Source organism: Myotis myotis, unplaced genomic scaffold, assembly GCF_014108235.1.
Source record: "Myotis myotis isolate mMyoMyo1 unplaced genomic scaffold, mMyoMyo1.p scaffold_m19_p_4, whole genome shotgun sequence".
In the NCBI taxonomy this organism is placed as follows: domain Eukaryota; kingdom Metazoa; phylum Chordata; class Mammalia; order Chiroptera; family Vespertilionidae; genus Myotis; species Myotis myotis.
Genome location: NW_023416346.1, coordinates 113,265,048 through 113,281,885, shown reverse-complemented (window position 1 = coordinate 113,281,885; position 16,838 = coordinate 113,265,048). Strand labels below are relative to the sequence as shown.

The following is a 16,838-nucleotide window of genomic DNA, read 5'->3' as shown; positions in this document are numbered from 1 at the left end:
ATTGACTTATTAAATCTAGTCGTTTCTTGGTGGTGTCTTTAGGGTTTTCTATGTACAAATCATGTCATCTGTGAATAATGAGAGTTTTACTTACTCCTCTCCAGTTTGGATGACCCTTTTATGTTTTCTCCTTGTCTGATTGCTGTGGCTAGCACTTGTGATCAGACGAGTTGAATAAGAGTGGTAAAAGTGGACATCCCTGTCTTTTTCATGTTCTTAGGGGAAATGGTTTTAGTTTTGCCCTTTGAATATCTTGTTGGCTGTAGGTTTGTCATATATAGTATTTATTATGTTGAGGTAGGATCCCTTTATTCTCACTTTGCTGAGAGTTTTTTTTTGTAATAAAAAATGGGTATTAGATTTTGTGGAATGCTTTTTCTGCGTCTACTAGTATTGATATGATCACGTGATTTTTGTCTTTCAGTTTGTTTATGTGATGTATCACATTTATTGATTTGCAAATATTGTACCAGCATTGCATCCCTGGAAAAAAATCTCACTTGGTCATGATGTATGATCTTTTTAATGAATTGCTGGATCCTATTTGCTAATATTTTGTTGAGGACTTTAGCATATATGTTCATCAGGGATATTGGCCTGTAATTCTCTTTCTTTGTAATGTCTTTATCTTTTTGGGGGCAGAGGGGCTTCTTTTTACATCTTAGGTTCTTAATATAGGTAAGAAAGTATTGTGTGGATCTGTAGAATCAGAAAAAAATGCCTGTGAGCGATAAACAATTATAATATCAGAAGGTTGTATTCAGTGTAGTACACCTCTGGACTTTAAAGCAGGTATATAGTAATAAGTTAAAGAATTTCAATTACTGACATAAGGCCAGACAAATAAGGTCAGACAACTCCACCAAGAAACTACTAGATTTAATAAATCAATTAGGCAATGTAGCAGGATACAAAATTAACACCCAGAAATTGATGGCATTTTTATACACCAATAGTGAGCAAGTGGAAGAATATACCGTGTTCATGGATCAGTAGACATAGCATGATTAAAATGTCCATACTATCCAAAGCAATCTATAGATTCAGTGTAATCACTATTAAAATACCAATGGCATAGTTCACTAATAAATGGTGGATCTTGGATTTAAGCCCATCTTCCTCACCTTGGCCCCATACTCCAAATCCTTTTGCACTCCTGACAGGAGATATGGTTTTCCACAATTCAAGGTTTGGTCAATTGGCCAACTGTTTGTCTTAGGATCATGCTAAACTGCAAGTTTTTACATTTTCCTAAATGGTTTTTAGTCATGTAAGTCTGGGGTCACAGATGGAATAGATTAGGAAGAAAATAATTATAGGAGTCAAAATTTAAATAAAATTAAGTCCAGATTAATTCTAGATCACATATTTCACTTTTTTATATATTTTTTTCTTTTTGTACATAAACAGAAATTAATATTTTAATTTATTATTTGTGTCACACAATTTTTATAAAGCTGATTTTTATGTTTTTGGTTTAACTAAGGATTTTTTAAAAGTTGAGTTTACCAAGCAAAGCACTTAAAAAAAGTCTTAAAGATTATCTATTTTGTTTTCCAGAACTTTGGACAATGTAGTACATAGTAGTTTCTTAATAAATGTTTTTAGTGAATGGGTGGGACTAATATAAATGTATTATTAATATTAGTTTGGCCCTAACTGGTTTGGCTCAGTGGACAGAACATCGGCCTACGGACTAAAGGGTCCCAGGTTCAATTCTGGTCAAGGGTGTTGTACCTTGGTTGCGGGCACATCCCTAGTGGGGGGTGTGCAGGAGGCAGCTGATCAATATTTCTCTCTCATCGATGTTTCTAACTCTGTCCCTCTCCCTTTCTCTCTGTAAAAAATCAATAAAATATATTTAAAAAATTAGTTTGGCCACCAAGTAGTTTTTGAGCTACTAGGCAAGGCTTTTAATTGAAATGTATTTCCTTTTTGAAGAAATGTTCAAATTCTGATACATCTTTCTGCTTAATAGAGTATCTTTCTATCTAGCTTCCGGTTGTTTGAATGTTAGTGAATAATGATTAATGGAAAATCCATTCAAAAGAAAAAATCTATTAAATCTTAAGGCAGTGATATGTACCATCCTACATAATGTTTTTCTTAACCGATAAAAAAATAATGGCTCTCAGAGATGGAAAATATACTACCTCCTAAACCTAGCCAACTACAGCTGAATTCCTCTGTAGAAGTCAACTACTTGTTGACTGATTTAGGATGACCTCAGATGAATAACTGGGGTGGGGAGGCTAGAATCTAGTTCTATGAGACTTTCTTCCTCAGGCATGTTCTCATGTTAACAGCAGTGGGGCAACAAAGGAAAAAGAGATGTCTAAGTATAACTCAAGCCTCTGCATAATGACTTCTCACATCCCATTGGCCCAAGCAAATCACATGGTGGATGGATTCAGAGTGGAGATTACATTTCAAAGGGCATCAGTAGATGTAGGAGTTAAAAACTGGGACCATTAATACAACCAGTCTACCAAACAAGCCTAACTAATTGAATCTATTCTCATAAAGCATATCTGGCATTTCCACTATTACCTTATAATTTTCTAGTTAGAACTAAATCCTAAATGGCAAACTGCCTTAAATACACACAGATACACACAGACACACACACACACACACACACACACACACTTACCTTATAATTTTTTAAAATATATTTTTATTGATTTCAGAGAGGAAAGGAGAGGGAGAGAGAGATAGAAACATCAGTGATGAGAGAGAGAATCATTGATCAGCTGCCTCGCGCATGCCCCCACTGGGGATTGAGCCCGCAACCCAGGCATGTACCCCTGACCAGAATCAAACCTGGGACCCTTCAGACCACAGGCCAATGCTCTATCCACTGAGCCAAACCGGCTAGGGCTACCTTGTAATTTTTGTTAATGTGATTCAGTAGCTAAAATATTTATTTCTGTAGAGATTGAGCAAAAGAATAGCAAGCTTTTAAATAGAAATATCACATGGTATTGACTGTGTTCAGTATACAAGACAAATATATCCTCATGGCATTTATCAAATGAAATCTGTGTGTGTGTACATTTTATTTATAAGTAGACATTACAAGAAAACACATATTTTAAAAATAAAAATGAGCCGATCATTCTACAAACATTCTAGTTGCCTATTATAATGAGATTGTGTATTAAGTGTCACTCTTAAAGCAATGCAAATGGCATTTGCATATCAGTTTAATTGCTTTGGATTAAACATTGAAAGATGAGAGCCAAGAGAGCTTATTAAGCTGAAATGAGAGCAAGTGATTTAAAAAAAGTGATATTATGTCAACACTACATCTGGAGGTCTGTTGCTATTTCCATTTTAAATCCTAAATTGGAAAGTTTCTTAAAATTATCATTGAATACCATAGAGTCTAAAAACTAAAAAGGTTAATGCATAACTTGCATGCTTAAAATTTGTTTTGGAAGCCACACTATAGTTTTCTCTACTTTGCCAATATTTATGTACTAGACTGTGAGCTTTTGAAAGACATTAGGTCTCATTTACTGCTGTGTCTTTAGAGCTTTGACACGATCTATCCTATAATAGATGCTCAATAAATATTTTGAATGGAATGAATGAATGCAAGGTATGGCAACCACTTTATAGTTACTGGTAAGCACTTTAGGTGGGTGACTGAGTCCTGCTGGTTTTGACTGGTGCCTACAAGGGTATCCTCAGGCTCTCTTCCATTCTGAAGCATTGTGCTCACTGGCCTTCTCTCTCTTTGCCTGGGGGAATCATCAGTTATTAAATAAACTCCTATAGCCACCTAGCTTGAAACAGGCTTTGTGGAATGGAGTGTATGTGAGGCAACTTAATTTGCAATTCAGGGGGGTCTCCTGTTGGGATGTTAGATTTGGGGCTTATATTAGAAACTATCATTTGCTTGTTGTGTCCAGAGCATCAGAAAACTGATGCCACATCATTTTGAAAATCAGTGGTAATGTAGATCTCATTTATTTGCATTGGAAAATTAGCACCACTTCGAGGTGGTCTCTGTTGCTCACCACAGTAATTTCATTTTTGCCAGATAGCCTTGTATTGTTACATTATCTAAAGAATATCTTTTAAATTTGGTGAGAATAACCCCTTCATTTTAGTTATTCTGGAGAATTTATGGAATATTTAAATAGCTTTAAAATATCATCTTTTTGTTTTGTTTTGCTTTTTGTTTTTTGTTAATCCTCACCTGAGGATATTTTTCCATTGATTTTTAAGGAAAGGAAAAGACAGAAAGAAACATCAATGTGAAAGAAACACATCAATTGGTTGCCTCCTGCACAGGCCCTAGCCCAGGCCCGGGAGGAGCCTATAATCAAAGTATCTGCCCTCGACCAGAATCGAACCTGGAACCCTTTGGCCTGCAGGCCGATGCTCTATCCACCGAGCCAAACTGGCTAGGGCAAAATATCATCTTCTTTAAATCTTGTAACAACTATGTGAAAACAGACCTATTGAATATCTCCATTTTTTAAAAATATATTTTCTTGATTTTTTACAGAGAGGAAGGGAGAGGGATAGAGAGTTAGAAACATCAATGAGAGAGAAACATCGATCAGCTGCCTCCTGCACACCTCCCACTGGGGATGTGCCCGCAACCAAGGTACATGCCCTTGACCGGAATCGAACCTGGGACCCTTCAGTCCGCAGGCCGACGCTCTATCCACTGAGCCAAACCGGTTAGGGCTGAATATCTCCATTTTGCAGTTTAAGAAGCTGAGGCATGGAAAAGCTAAGTGACTTACCCCTGGTCCCACAAGTAGTAAGTGGCAGAGCCAGGTTTTGAAATTAGACAGTCTGGCTCCAGAGGGTTGTGTTCTGAACCATCCTGCTCTAAGCACATAGGTGACTAAAGTGCCCTTAAGGCCCCTGAAAATGAAAGATTTTGTATGCCACATCTGTTTTATTATTGTTGCTTTAAGTATTAATTGTGGTAAAAAATAATAACATGGAATTTACCATGTAAACCATTGTTAGGTATATACTTCAGTAATACTAGGCATGTTCACATTGTTGTGCAATAAATCACTAGAACTTTTTCATTTGGGGAAACTGAAACTCTACTCATTAAGCAAACAATTCTCCACTTTCCCACCGCATTTCTTTTTTAAGTCCTGTCATCCCAAACCTAGCACCCCAATCTTACAAGGAAAATAGAAACAGACTCATAGGTAGAGGTCAGGCTGAGATCTGTACAGGGAAATGGGATGGGTGGGTGGGGGGAGTGGAGGGATTGAACAAAAAAGAAAAAAAAAGAAAAAGAGGAAAAACAAAACAAAAAAAAGAGCTAATAATAAAACTCCATCAGACTATTATCAGATAAACAGAGACAGGAGAATGTTGTTTTATTTGCATAGATTTAGTATATGCGCCAAATTCAAAACTTCTAAGAAATATAAGAAACAGGATGATTTGAAATAAAGAAGAAGTATCTTAGTGACTGGTCTTCTTGTTCCTCCGTTTGGTCTTGGAATTTTGCAAGAGAAGATTGTTCTGTTGTAGTTCATCAGAATGACCTATACCTGAATCATTATTTTGGTAATATTTTCTTGGTTAAAGGCCACAAAGACAAAAAAAGCCATATTTCATTTTCTTACTTCCTACATATAGGTATTATTTTAACTATTATTAAGTTAAATTAAAATAACTATAATAAAATAATTATTAAGTTATATATCTGCCTAAAGAGAAATTATATTTAAATACTGGTAAAAGTACTATTATTTTTATATATCCAGTTTTTTACAATAATAATTCCCATTTAGCATCCTTTTGATGTTTTCAAGAGACAGTTGTAACATTCAACACAAAGTATTAGAGATCATAAATATACATTACATATATTTAGTTTCATATAAAAGTCAAATTTTAATCATTCCAGTAAAAGTACTAATCCTTATAAATGCTTACAAAGTCATCTAATCTATGTTTGGAAAAAATAAAAACTTTGAAATGTATACTTACATTACTATATTTTTTCAATTCTTATTTTCTTTATATTTACTGTCATATTTGATCCACAAATAACCCTGTGAAATACTTTGAAATGTCATAAAGGATACTATGAAAAATAGATGCCAGAGGTGTGTTGCTTAGGCTGATTATTAAATGATGAGCTGAGAATGGAAAGGAGTTCCTGGTTGCAGGTCTCCACCAATACATGAAATTGAAGAAGAACATGACACATCAGGGACAGCAGTAGTTAAGTGCTTCCAAAGCCATCGATGTGAATGGGGATGTACTAGGAGATGGGCAGAAGTGACAGCCAAATTCCAGGTCAAAAAATATCAGTTTTGATGAACAGAAGTTTGAATTTGATTCCATGGGGTATGAAGATGCAGGGAAGGAGTTTAAGCAAAGTAGTGTGACTTGGTGAGAAATGTCACAGGTGAAAATATTGCACCATACATCTATTTGCTAAAGTCAGGACTCATTCTACCTCCAACTTTTATATATCATTTGTTACCTAAATTGGGTAGTGGTTCAGCTGTTAAGAAAACAAAACAAATGAACAAATAAAACAGAAGCAGACTCACATACAGAGAACAAATGAATGCTTGCTGGAGGGGAAGGCGGTGCAGGGATGGCTGAAAAAGGTGAAGAAGAATAAGCGGCACCAACCTACACTTATTTTTAAAAGCACAGGGATACAAAGTTCAGCATAGGGAAAATACACAATGTTATCGTGATAAGGTATAATGAATAGACTTTTGTGGTGACTGCATCATAAGGAATAGGAATGTTGAGTCTTTATGTTGTACACCTGTATGTCAAGTATACTTTAATAAAAAATAAGGGAGAGGGGCTTTTAAAAATTGTGGAAAAAGAATGAAAACTTTCAAATGAGTAATTGGCATGCCTAGTATTATTTCTAGCCTGTTCTCTGTGTTAAACAGAAATGCTCAAGGGTTTCTGAGTGCTGTAGGGATAGGGAAGTAGTATTGTCAAACTTGAAACTTTGATACAAAATACTTCACTCAGAATTTGATTTCCCTATGTTTGCTTTCTGACTCTAAATGTGAATGTGACAGGCCATTAAGAATAAAGGATCTAATCAACAAAACAAGGAAGTCTGAAAATTTCTCTAAGAATCCCTCCAAGTCCACAAGTTTGAGTAGAAGGGATGATAAGGATGTGCAGATAGATTTTCTGCTTTTTAAAATTATTGAAAGTTACTTACTTGATAATTAATTCTAGTACTTTGTGAATTATTCTACCACCAAATAGTGAAGGTTCTTATAAGCTTTGAGAGATGATGAATATTATGACATTTGGACACATTAAGTGAAAGATGTTTACTGGTCATCCACAGGGGTAGCTCAAATAGCAAATATCATTACAATCAAATAAAGTCAAGAAAACAACTATTTAACAAAAATTAACTGTAAATGCTTTCAATAACTCATTCTTTTCAAGCAATCTTCAATTCCAGAAAATCAGAACGATAGTGTCAAGTGAAGTGAAATAAATATTTATATTTGCTTATAAAATACTAGAGTCCTGGTGCATGAATTTATTCATGGGTGCGGTCCCTCAGCCTGTGTGGCAATCAAGGCTGATCGGGGCTGTCTCACCCAGTCCCAGTCGGGGCCGATTGGGGCTGGCTGGCCAGGGGGAAGGACTGCAGGAGGTTGGTCGGACACAGGAGGTTGGCTGTAGGAGCACATTGACCACCTGGCCAGCAGGGGGGAGGGACCACGGGAGGTTGGCTGTGGGAGCACCCTGACCACCAGGGGGCAGCTCCTGTGTTGAGTGTCTACCCAGTTGTGGTCAGTGCGCCTCATAGCGACCAGTCTATCAGTAGTTTGGTCGCTTAGGAATATATATATATTCCATGTTTCAATTTACTCAAGCTCTTGGGGGGAGTGAGATTTGATCTAGACTTTTAGTTCCTACCTTATAATATTATCCTAAAATATGTTGCTTAGAAGCTACAGAAATCATTTTTAATTAACAGATATATACAAAGGTATTTTTATATCCCAATTACTCATTCTTTCCCCTATAATTCCCTGTTGTAATTTGTTTCATCAGTTCACCTAAACTTATCATTTTCATTCACTTATCCATTATAAGTAAAAAAAACTTTACCTTTTCTCTCTTGTGATTATTATCCTGTCTGATGGGGACAAAATAATTAAGACAGAATAGAGCAAGATGAATGGCAGACAACAGGTGCATTTGTATATTATGAAGTGTTTGTAAAATAATAAGCACAACCTGAATAATGCATTTGAAGAATACTGTCTGACAAATGATATTGAGTCATATATTAAAATCATCCCTCAATTACTGAAGAATGAATTACAAGTTTCTAATGCATCCAGTTTTATTAAACAGAGAATTCACCATGTTGTGCAGGACATCAAGATAGAGTTAAAGGGCTACTTTTTATTAATAGAGAATTAAAATCTCTCTATATATCTAGACCTATCTAAATATTTATATACATATATATTTAAATAATTCCCTTACTTATTATTTTTAAGTCTAGTGCTTTCTTTTTTTTTTTTTTTTACTAAGAATTAAATTTCCAAGGCATAGTTTCCATTGATTCTAAGGTTCGCTTTTATGTAATGTAACAAAACTATTATTTGCACTAATGCTATTACTATAGTTTATTTTCAGCTTAAATACTTAGGTTTATTTCCTTCAAATATTTACTGTTTTAATAATTAAAATTAATTTAAATATAATTTAAAAATTAATATTTAGTATATATTATTTACATTAACCTTGACGATAAACTTTATAAGTACATATTTCTATTCACATGTTACAGACAAGGAAATCAGAGACATTATAAAATAGACATAAGATTAGTAAATTGCAGAGCTAGGATTTTCATTTCATTCATAGTCCATTCTTTTCTTCCCCCATTAAATTTTTTCCCTGTTTTTACTTAAAATCCATAGGCTTGTGCTTCTGTACAGTTTGCACACCTAGAAATGTAAAATACTGAGACATTACAGATAAAAATGTAATAAAAAGAAGAAACCCTTTGATTTAATGCTCTTCTGATGTTTTGATGTTTTTAAAGAGAAAAATAATGTAAGATTCAGGACCTGGACTTGCTATGTGGGCCTCTATTCATTTTACCTTTTGTCTGGCTTGCTTTCTGCTGGCCACAATGTGGATGTGGATGTGGGTGTGGATGATGTGGATGTGGATGTGGATGTGGATGTGGATGTGGATGTGGATGTGGAGGTAGCTGAGCTGTTTGGGGCTTCTGTGGTTGGCACAGTCACTGGGATCTGCACAATTCTCAACTGTACCGTCTGGGCCTGTGGCAGCTGCTGGAAGGCAGCAGGGAACAGAAGCCTCTGTTGGGGAGGGCTTGGCCCAGGTATGGTCTGGGTAGAGCTAGGCTGAGACAACAGGGCCATCTGGGGCTGCAGAAGACTTCCTACTTCATTGAGGTTAATGATAGCAGCTTGAGGAGCAGGTAAGATCATTCTTTGACGGGTTGAACCTTTTGTACTTGAACCCTTTGCCACTGGCTGTTGAAAATGATGTAGAGGTTGCTGACGTCGTGGAATCCACTGGTAGAATCGCTGTGGCTGCTGTGGCTGCTGCTGGGGTTGCTGCTGTGGCTGCTGCTGTGGCTGCTGCTGTGGCTGCCACTGGGGTTGCTGCTGTGGCTGCCACTGTGTTTGCTGCGGTGGCTGCCGCTGTGGCTGCTGCTGGGGTTGCCACTGTGGCTGCTGCTGGGGTTGCCACTGTGGCTGCTGCTGTGGCTGCCACTGGGGTTGCTGCTGCTGCGGCTGCTGCTGTGGCTGCCGCTGGGGCTGCTGCCGGGGTTGCCACTGTGGCTGCTGCTGTGGCTGCCACTGGGGTTGCTGCCGTGGCTGCCGCTGGGGCTGCTGCTGGGGTTGCTGCTGTGGCTGCTGCTGGGGCTGCCACTGGGGTTGCTGCTGCTGCGGCTGCCGCTGGGGCTGCTGCTGGGGCTGCCGCTGGGGTTGCTGCTGTGGCTGCCACTGGGGCTGCTGCTGGGATTGCTGCTGTGGCTGCCGCTGTAGTTGCTGCTGTGGCTGCCACTGGGGCTGCTGCTGGGGTTGCCACTGTGGCTGCTGCTGTGGCTGCCACTGGGGTTGCTGCTGTAGCTGCCACTGTGGTTGCTGCGGTGGCTGCCGCTGGGGCTGCTGCTGGGGTTGCCCCTGTGGCTGCTGCTGTGGCTGCCACTGGGGTTGCTGCTGCTGCGGCTGCTGCTGTGGCTGCCGCTGGGGCTGCTGCTGGGGTTGCCACTGTGGCTGCTGCTGTGGCTGCCGCTGGGGTTGCTGCTGTGGCTGCTGCTGGGGTTGCCGCTGTGGCTGCTGCTGTGGCTGCCACTGGGGCTGCTGCTGTGGCTGCCGCTGTGGTTGCTGCTGTGGCTGCCGCTGGGGCTGCTGCTGGGGTTGCCGCTGGGGCTGCTGCTGTGGCTGCCGCTGGGGTTGCTGCTGTGGCTGCCGCTGGGGCTGCTGCTGGGGTTGCCACTGGGGCTGCTGCTGTGGCTGCCGCTGGGGCTGCTGCTGGGGCTGCTGCTGGGGTTGCTGCTGTGGCTGCTGCTGGGGTTGCCACTGGGGCTGCTGCTGTGGCTGCCGCTGGGGCTGCTGCTGTGGCTGCCGCTGGGGTTGCTGCTGTGGCTGCCGCTGTGGCTGCTGCTGTGGCTGCCGCTGGGGTTGCTGCTGTGGCTGCCGCTGGGGCTGCTGCTGTGGCTGCATCTGGGTGTTCAAAATGGCTGAACCTGGGACTTGGATTAGAGCTATGGGTGTGAGCTCCGGAGTATTTTTAAAAATAATTTTAATGCCTTGTGAAGGAGGCTTTGGTAAAGCAGGCTGTATAGGTGCTGGCCGCTGGCCTCCTAGGCACAGAATTCTGGGCTTGATGGCTACAGGAGTCTTGGTCCTAGCGGTAAAGCCCTTCAGAGGCGTAGAACCTCTCACCACTGTCTGGGCTGCATGAGCAGGGCTCACCACTTTGGTGACCTTGGGATGAGCAGAGGTGGCCTTGACCTGGCTGGCCAGGGTACTTGGTGATGTGCTGGCAGTAGACACGGTGGCTGCAGGAAATATGCGAGCTTGGTTCCCTTTCACAGAAGATTTCTTGGGAAGACTTGGTGGCTCTGAAGCAGAGGCATGAGATGGAGATTTACCAAAGCTGCTTGCCTGCTGTGGAGTAAAACTGTTGTCCCAGGAGCTGTTTCCTGAGCTGCAGGGAAGACGGATGGCTGGAGGTGTGTGTTGGCCTCCCTGGTCCTCAACTGGAGACTGAATTGACACAGCCTGAGGCTGTTCTGCTGCTCTCCCTGGAGAAAGCTGGCTGAGACTGGCGGAGCCACTGGAGCTCTGTGCCACCCAATTCTGCACCAATTCCTCGGACTGCCTGGCTGCTTTCCCATCACCAGTCTGTGACCCAGGCCTGGAACTACTGGGTTGGTCATCTGTGGAGGAGCGGTGGTGAGACATCTGTCTCCGTCTCCTACGTCTGGCTTTTTTACGTGACTTTCTCTTTCCAGAGATAAATGGATCATTCAGAGACTGCATGACGGTCGGTTTTGTTATCTGGGATGGATCGCCAGCTTCACATCCAAATAGAGAATCCTCTTGTGTCTCCAGGGCTGGCCAGACTGTTGGTTGTGCATCATCATATGCGACAGACCTCTCCTCTTTAGCATATTTGTCCACATCCACTTCAGAAGGGACCTCCAAGTCACAGGGTTGCTGTTTCCACATATCTACACAACTTCCTGCTTTGGGAAATTTGAGGTCATCCTGCTGACCTGCTTGCCTTTCTTTCCTTTTTTTGTGAAAATCCCATGCCCTTAGCTCAGGAGGGGGTGAACTATAAGACAGCTTCTGCTGCCAATTCAGGGAGGCTGTAGAATACCTCTTGAAATTCCTTCTCATTGGGGGAGTGTTCATCTTTTGTTTCTTATAGAGCAGCTTGTTTTCAATGCAGGCTACTGATACAGAAGGATCAAGGCACAGGGGCTCAGCTGTAGCTAAGATCAGCTGGCTCTCAAGTGAAAGTCTGTCTTCCTGGGTCCATGTCTGGTTATTGCTGGTTATGGCGTGTACATCAGAAACTAACGTCTGCATCGTAGGGCGTAAGAGAACATGTCTGCTTTGGTAACGACTGCGGTCCCCGTTAGTGCACTGTCTATAGTCCCGCACTTCTGTGATGACACACCCGCTCTGAAAAACATTAGCTTGCGAGTTTTCCAGGGCATCCACCAAAATAGGAGGCAGTTCCTCTGCATCCAAGTAGTCAAGAAAGTCCCTTTCCTCATAGGGCAGTCTAATGGTCTCTGAATAGAGTTCATTGTCTCCCTTTATCATCAGCGAATACCCCTCCTCGCCTGGGTATAGGTTGACCACTAAACGGGGCAAGGACTCCCTCTGAACAAGCTTCTCCAGCAAGTTCACATTGCGCGTTAATTCCTCCGTACCTTCGGGCTCCTTCCCGCACTCCTCAATGTAGATGTCATACAGCTTTTCATGCAGAGATTTCCCCCTAGTGGATGAGGATTTCCTCCGAGGAGGTCTCTGTTGGGCGCTTTCAATGACACGATCCGCGTAGTCCATAGCTTGTTCTAAAGCTCTTTGCATTGTGACATAAAGCGGGGGCCCTAAAAGAAGAGAAAACTTAAGTGCGCTGTCGCACAGTGTGAATAATCCACCTTTAACATTGATACACCGTTTTGTAAATACCGCGACTGCGCAGTGGGCTACCTATCTAAGGTCAATATGGCCCCCAAGATACCTGTCCCCAAGGGAGCACTACATCAAATTATTGCTAGTTTCTGAAAATACCTTTATCTGCACAGGCTCTGGTCTCTGCACTGGGCCTCGCCTCGCGTCCGTTGACCTTATCTCAGCCGGAACTCCATGTGGGATGCTCAAGTCGCACCGACTTCTGTACGCATGCGTACCTTCCTCCCCCCTCGGTCATGGGCACTTCCTGTTCTGATGCCTGCCCTGCCTATTGGCGAGTTGGTTGGGTGAGGCATTTAGGTTAAGTCCATGCAGTTTTAAAAGATAATGACAAAAAATGTTTCTAGGGACTAACGCAGTGTCCTCCTCCTCCCCACCGAGTGTTTCTTTTTTAAACAAAGAACAAAGGAGAGAAAAATACAAAATAAATATGCCCTATATGCTCTCCTCCTTCCCGTAAAAAATGCATGTATGTTCAACAAACAGCTACCTCTGAGAATGAATTATGAGGGAGATAATATGGTAAGATTGGCACAAAAGGACAAGTAACTGGTGGTGAAGGAGTTCAGTTTCCTTAGGGAGGCAAAACAAGTAGTCAGATAATAACAATTTATAAACATTTGGATATAGTGATGAAAGAGAGAAAGTGCTAAACAAGGGGAAATGAGAAAATCTATTCACAGATAATTGCGGATGAATAGAAATTTATCAGACAAATAAAAAGGGGTCCAGTCCTGGCAATTCTGTGGTTAGAAGAGAAATCTAGATTGTAGTTATACAGGAGGATGCTTTCAACCTCTATTTGAAATTATTTTCCCGAAGGGTCCCACCAACCGTCAGGGATATTTCATACTTATTCAAAATACAATTTATCTAATGTTTCAGGAATTTTACAAGGCAGGCGTTTTTATCCTCATTTTCTAAAGGAAGAAACTGACATTCAGCCAACTTAAGTAATGAGCTCAAGGTTACAAAATGGTAAGCAGCTGAGGCAGTGTACAAATCTAATTTCTCACTCCAAAGCCTGATCTCTTGCCACTTTTCGAAGAAACTACTTCTAAAAGAAGAGAAGCACTTCGTAACATTGATAGGGATTTCAGGGCAGGTGTCCCACTGGATATTATCTAAGATAATATGCAAATTTTGTGGATAATTTTTTAAATATGCATTGAATTGCTTATTTCAAAGCAAAATTAATCATTCATGAAGGTGCTCTATTAGAACCAGTCAGTGTAGTTCTAAAATTTACATGGAAATATAACACCCAAGAATAGTGAAGCTGTTTTAAATAAATTTCAAGCGATATAAATTGAAAAGTTAGAGATCTAAGAAATAATTCCAAAAACATACAGGAGTTTGTTATACAATGAGCTGCATCACATGTGAGTGGAGAAAAGATAACGTTTTCACTCAGCAATGATGGTAACAAGGAAACCTGTTTGAAAAATCACTGCTTTTTTCTATTATCACTTCCATAAAAATAAATGGAGCAATCATGAAACCATAAAACTAGTAGAAGAAAATATTGGAGAATATTTTTTCCAGAGTGAAGGTAGTCTTTCTAAAAGACACAAAATTTAGAAGTTATAAAATGAGAGGTTTATATAATTATTAAAACATAAATGAAGCCGAAACCGGTTTGGCTCAGTGGATAGAGCGTCGGCCTGCGGACTGAAGGGTCCCGGGTTCGATTCCGGTCAAGGGCATGTACCTGGGTTGCGGGCACATCCCCAGTAGGAGGTGTGCAGGAGGCGGCTGATCGATGTTTCTCTCCCATCGATGTTTCTAACTCTCTATCTCTCTCTCCCTTCCTCTCTGTAAAAAATCAATAAAATATATTAAAAAAAAAAAAAAAACATAAATGAAAACAAACGCAAGGCAAATAATCTAAATTAAATTATACATTGGGAGGCAATATTTGCAATATACTTCGAAAAGAACTAATATCCTTAATATAAAAAGAACCTACAGTTCTGTCATGCTACTTTATAGTGTGTTTTCATTTTTTTTGTTTCCTTATGTTTATACTGATAGCTTTCTATAATCACTTTTAGTCCTCTTTTTTCTTATTCTTATTTTTACCATGCCAGCTTTGCCAGCATTAAATATTTTAATCTCCAGCTACATGTTAATGAATCAAACTACTCCGTATACCTTTCTCCCTCTCTTTGCATTTTTTAGTTGTGTCATTTCTACTTCATCACAGAAAAAAACTTTTGCACATTATTACTTGAATCTTAATACTGCCTTTATTTTAGTACCAGATCTTCAATTATCTATGTTCATTACCAAAATTTCTCCAAATCTTTTTTATTGTAAAATTATCTATTTGTAGGAAGAGTTCATATGTATAATATTTCCTCAGAATTTTTTTTTAATTCTTAAAATCTTGCTGATTTAAGATCTTGGCTCACACTCTGCCTTTTAGAATTTTTGAAAATTTTGTTCTGCTGTTGTTGTGCTTTGGGTTTTCTTTGCTATGTAAGGGCTTGGCCATTTTCCTCTGGAGGTTCACATTTTTTAAAAAAAGGTGTAATAGTTTTACTAAGATATTTTTTGGAATTGACCATTCTTTCTCAGTTTTTCCAGGTACATTATGGGAAACTTTTAATATATAAATTCAGAGTTTTCATTTCAACAAGTTTTTATTTTTGTTTTGTTTTTTTGAATAGTAATCTTAAAATATTTTGTTTGTTCCTTTGATTTGCTTTTTTCCTTCAGTGATTTCAGTTATAAGTATGTTAAATATAATATCTTCCTGTCTTTTTTATTATCTTCTTTCTGAACCTTTTTGTATGACTTTGTTTTCTTGTTTCTTTTCTATTCTGTCATTTATGACTCTATGTTAATTGTAGTTATACCTGAACTCCCTTGGGAACTCTATTAGTATTGTATTGCTGCCATAACAAATTACCACAAAATCAATCAGTGGCATAAAACCACACCCATTTTTTTCACAGTTCTTTAGGTCAGAACACAGGGCAGGCTCAGCGTAGGGTCTCAAAGCAAAAACCAAGGTTGGCTGGGTTAGGCTTTTAACTGGAGCATATGGGGAAGCATCCACATGTAAGCTTATTCAAGTGGTTGGCCAAATTCAGATTCCTGTGGTCATAGAATCGAAATTCTGATTTTCTTGCTGATTGTTAGCCAGGAGCCTCAGCTCCTAAGAGTTGCTCACATTCTTTAGCAAGTGTCTCCATCCATCCTAAAGCATGGCTGGCATGTTGAAGCCTTTTCATGCTCCAAGTGTCTCTGACTTCCTCTTCTGCCACCAGCTGGAGAAAGTTTTGTGCTTTTAAGGGCCCACCTGAAAATCCAGGATAGTCCTCCCTATTTTAAGTCATGGTGCCACATAACAGACCATAATTACAGAAGTGGTAACTCACACTCACAGGTTTTGGGTATTAGAGTGGGTCATTTTTGGCCGTTTTAGAAATTCTGTCTACCAAAATTACCTTAAAATTTAAATCTCATTTATGCCTTGTCTCTCCTAAATTTTATTATCTCCTGTTTCACTTCTTCCTATGGTTTGTCCTTTCCTATTTGGAGGTGTGTTTTTTTAAATAAAATTATAATTCATAGCGTTCTTCCAGTTCTGAACTTGCTTAATAATAAAATTTCTGTTGGAGTGCCAAGTTAAAGTTTTTCTCTGCTCTGTGCAAGTATGGATGTGGATGTGTATCACCCAAAGTAACAACAGAAGATATTTTGAGGTGGATAGAGTAGGGGGATTGCATGGTTCAGTTGATTTCATATTTCAAACTACCTATTTTTGCTTACTTTATAAAATGTAGATTTTATTGTTAGTGGTGGTGGTGGTGGTGGTGGCATTTTAAACAAGTGGTGCATTTTATTTCAAAGTCTGGTTCTTCTAATTATTTTATGCTATCTTGATTCACTAGAGCTTTTCATCTTTAGTCAGTTATTCTTTTTATCTTTATCACTCTTTTCAAAGAATATGTTTTCTCTTGAAAGCGTCTAATTCTTCCTAGTCAGAAATGAAGACCTATGGTGCCATCGTCGGTTGTTTTTTTTTTATGTTCCTTTCTTCTGATTCCCCAGTAACCATTGCTCTAATCTGCCTTTCCCAAATCATTTCTCAATATTTTCCATCTTACAACTTGGACT

At 39.7% G+C, this 16,838-nt stretch overlaps 2 protein-coding genes across 2 annotated transcripts in view; one reads left to right on the top strand and one right to left on the bottom strand.

Annotated features, from left to right (window-relative positions):
* IL1RAPL1 (interleukin 1 receptor accessory protein like 1) overlaps positions 1 to 16,838 on the top strand; it is a 749,920-nt gene that overhangs the window by 78,915 nt on the left and 654,167 nt on the right. The window lies entirely within an intron of this gene.
* LOC118654263 (transcription factor SPT20 homolog) lies at positions 10,423 to 12,635 on the bottom strand (the record flags this gene model as incomplete). The annotated part of the gene is made up of 2 exons (XM_036305597.1): positions 10,749 to 12,635; positions 10,423 to 10,476 (listed from the first exon to the last, which is right to left on the bottom strand). Coding segments are annotated over exons 1-2 (1,911 nt in total), but the record flags the coding sequence as incomplete, so codon positions are not given.